The sequence below is a fragment of the Sinocyclocheilus rhinocerous genome, unplaced genomic scaffold, assembly GCF_001515625.1.
Source record: "Sinocyclocheilus rhinocerous isolate Xijiao unplaced genomic scaffold, SAMN03320098_v1.1 scaffold357, whole genome shotgun sequence".
NCBI classification, from domain to species: Eukaryota; Metazoa; Chordata; class Actinopteri; order Cypriniformes; family Cyprinidae; genus Sinocyclocheilus; species Sinocyclocheilus rhinocerous.
In genome coordinates this window covers 1,239,888-1,243,035 of record NW_015649568.1, presented here as the reverse complement: position 1 = coordinate 1,243,035, position 3,148 = coordinate 1,239,888, and the positions used below count along the sequence as shown (strand labels likewise).

The window sequence follows — 3,148 nt, the reverse complement described above, 5'->3', positions numbered from 1 at the left end:
CTCTCATCCTTTTCTATTTATAGGTTTTTTTCTTTTGCTCTCTTTTTTCTGTTCTGACTTATTTTCTGTTCTGCCTGCCTTCTTTTCCCCCCCCTTTCCTCCCACACTGCATTTTTACTACAAGGAAAACTCAATCAGTTATTTGAATATGGTAACAGAGCCAAAAGCTAAAACATGTTGTCATCTCAAAGGAAAATTGTTCAAAGGAAATTTTAATGAGGTCTTAAGATATTAGTTCATTCAAGTATAAAAAGTATGTGATGTTTTTCCTACAGTTTATTAGGTGAACTGAAAATAGATAAATGAGACAATCGTTGACAGCATAGAGCCATAAGAAGAATGTGGATAGCGTATTTCAGATAATCTTTGATATTTAAGAAATGTTTGAGCTCATATTGACATCTTTTGACTGGTATTAAATATGAGCACATTTTGAGATGTAGTTGATGAGACTCTCGGAGACACATGTTAAGATTTACCTAAGCAAGTTTACATTTCAACAACTAAGATATGTAATAGATTTGTGTGTGTGTGCTGTGAGCAATCTGTAAAGTGTGTGTGCCTGTGTGTGTATGTGTTAATAGGAGCTCTTGTTTGTTAGTCAGTCTGGTATGTGGTGTGTGGGTCTGAAGTGTGACGTGTCTCTGAAGTAAACAAACAGCCGTATTGTCAGAACGCGTCTCGTTGCCTCCTTTCCTCCTTGCTGTCATCTTTCCTCACCATTCCTCATTCTTTTCTTCATTTATTTGTCTTTTCTCTTATTTCTCTGCCTCACCGTAGCGTCTTATTTGACTTGGAGTGATAAGAATCTGGATTTCTTTAGTTTAGCTGCTGAAAGTTGACTTTTATCATGGCGAGTAAAGAAAACTGATACTTTGTTAGTGTTGGTGTGTGTGTTCGTCACACTCATGCATACCAAAAATCTGAACTGCGACACAGATCATGGAGAGATTGAGCCAGGTAAGATCTGATTACATCATTCATCTCTCTCTTTAAACAGTAGCTCTATGACATCATTACATTTCATTATGATGTCAGTTCTTAGTTTTAGTAACTAAAACATCAAATCACTGCATGTTCAACTGGAAACAAAAGTGTTTACATGCAAAATATCATTATATGTTATTTAACATGTTGTTTGCCTATATAATGTAACTTTTATGTAAATAATGTTCTTTTTAGCAACATCATATGACCCCTTTAACTCAACGTTTAAAAATTAAGCATGTAAAACTTGACAAGAAAACTTGGATAAATACTTTAATTATGTTAGAGGTTATGTATTGCTAATAATAATTTTATTTATTTATGTATTTATTAATAATAATAACAACAGCATCAGTAACTGATGATGATGATGATGATGATGATTATATACATTTAAATGTACACGCAAATAATTATTCTACATGAATATTTAATAACATTAATTTTCAATATGTTAATGTATCTTAATGTTTAATGTGTGTCAAAGCAGATATTTAAAGCAGTAATTAAAGTTCTATAAATTTGTTATTGGACACACCATAAAAATAATCAGGATCTGGATCTCTGGTTTATGTTTGCTCCATATAGCTGTTCTTTTATCTCTTTATTAAAATAAGAGCAAAAGACTGGGTCTGTTCAAATATAAGTCATAAAAGATGCAGCCTGTGTTCGGATCTTGTTTGTTCTCACACAATCTTTATTCCTCAACATCTACATTTGAAAGCAACGTGTCACAGTAGAAGAGTAACAGCAGTAACCGCGTGAGATTGATCTGTCAAACATTCAATTTGTTTTTCGACCGTGTGCGCCCTTGGTCTCTGCTCCATCCTGTCTTTCATTAAGGATAAAATAAGGATGAAATGATGTATGAGTCAAGAGGAGAGAACAACAGGGGGGAAATGAGCGTGTCACCAATCAGGCCTGACATTACAGTTACTCACACTCTGATGAGAGAGAGAGAGAGAGAGAGAGCGAAAGAGGAATTTGACTGAGAAAAAGATGGAGGCAGAAAGTATAATGAGTCTCTGAATGCAAATATCTTCAGCACAAACTTGTAGTGTGTTTATTGCACAATAGTTGTTTAATATATAACAACAATATATAATATATAATTTTTTTTTTTACATAAATACGGCTTGTACTGTAACTTCCTATTAGGCATTTGTTTTGTCATGGTTGATAAACAAAAATATTATTGCAATTTAATTAAATAAATTAAATGCAATGTTTGGCCTCCCTCAAACAAATGGCTTTTAATAAACTTCTTTAAATTATTAAAAATAAATAATTAACGTAATTAATAATAATTCATTATTAATTAATTTAATAAATTGTCATGTTAAGAGGCACAATGTGTAATTTAATTACGTGTTTTGTAATGTTTAACCCAGCACCAAAATGCACCATAGACTTTCATGCTTTAAACACTATTATTTTTACTAAATAAATTAAATCTTACTGTTAACAGGTAGTTTACATAAATACCTGTTAATAAATGAAGTTGTTTAATTAATTGTCATGTTAACTGGTGTAGTGTTTAATTTGGTAACTGACTTTTAAAACACAGTGTATTATAACATATAACCTGGAAATATGCCTTGCACCATAGACTTCTATTCTAAATGCATTAAACATGATTTTTCTGTTTTTATAAACCAAGGGACAAGTTGAAATTATATTTAAAAGCATTGCTTTTAGAGCTCTGATTTGTACAGTGCATCTTTTCCATTGTGGGCTGAACTTGACGTACAGAGGCTATGATTTGAATGATGGCTTGCTGTTTGCGGCTTGAAGCCTCCCTTGTACGAGTGTGTGAGTGAGCTGTAATGACAGACGCTACAACAGGGTTGTGTGTGTGTGTGTGTGTGTGTGTGTGTGTGTGTGTGTGTACAGTCATAAAGATTCGGACCATTTAGTGACATCACTCCACTGAAAATACCACTCTGAGGAAGTTCTGGGTATTTTCACACTAAAAAGAGGTGGAGAGATTGAGAGAGGCAGAAGAACATTCTGCAGGAAGTGGGGAAAATTAGAAATAAGTTCCTTAAGTGTTGATAAAAATAGCCAGGAAATGTCAGCCTGACTGACTTCCTTTTAGAGCTGTATGATTCTTTGTTAAATGGTGTCAGACAGTGTCGTGTGTGTGTGTGTGTGTGTGTGT

At 33.4% G+C, this 3,148-nt stretch overlaps 1 protein-coding gene across 2 annotated transcripts in view; it reads left to right on the top strand.

The window, feature by feature from the left end:
• Positions 1 to 3,148, top strand: part of LOC107710686 (USP6 N-terminal-like protein) — a 67,253-nt gene that overhangs the window by 13,669 nt on the left and 50,436 nt on the right. The window contains exon 1 of one of the 2 annotated variants that reach the window (XM_016515521.1): positions 775 to 960. The exons of the other annotated variant lie outside the window; for it this stretch is intronic. Within the exon in view, the coding sequence (XP_016371007.1) occupies positions 909 to 960 (52 nt within the window). The 5' untranslated portion in view covers positions 775 to 908. Of the gene's footprint in view, positions 1 to 774; positions 961 to 3,148 lie in introns of those variants that run through there. 2 annotated transcript variants of the gene reach the window in all.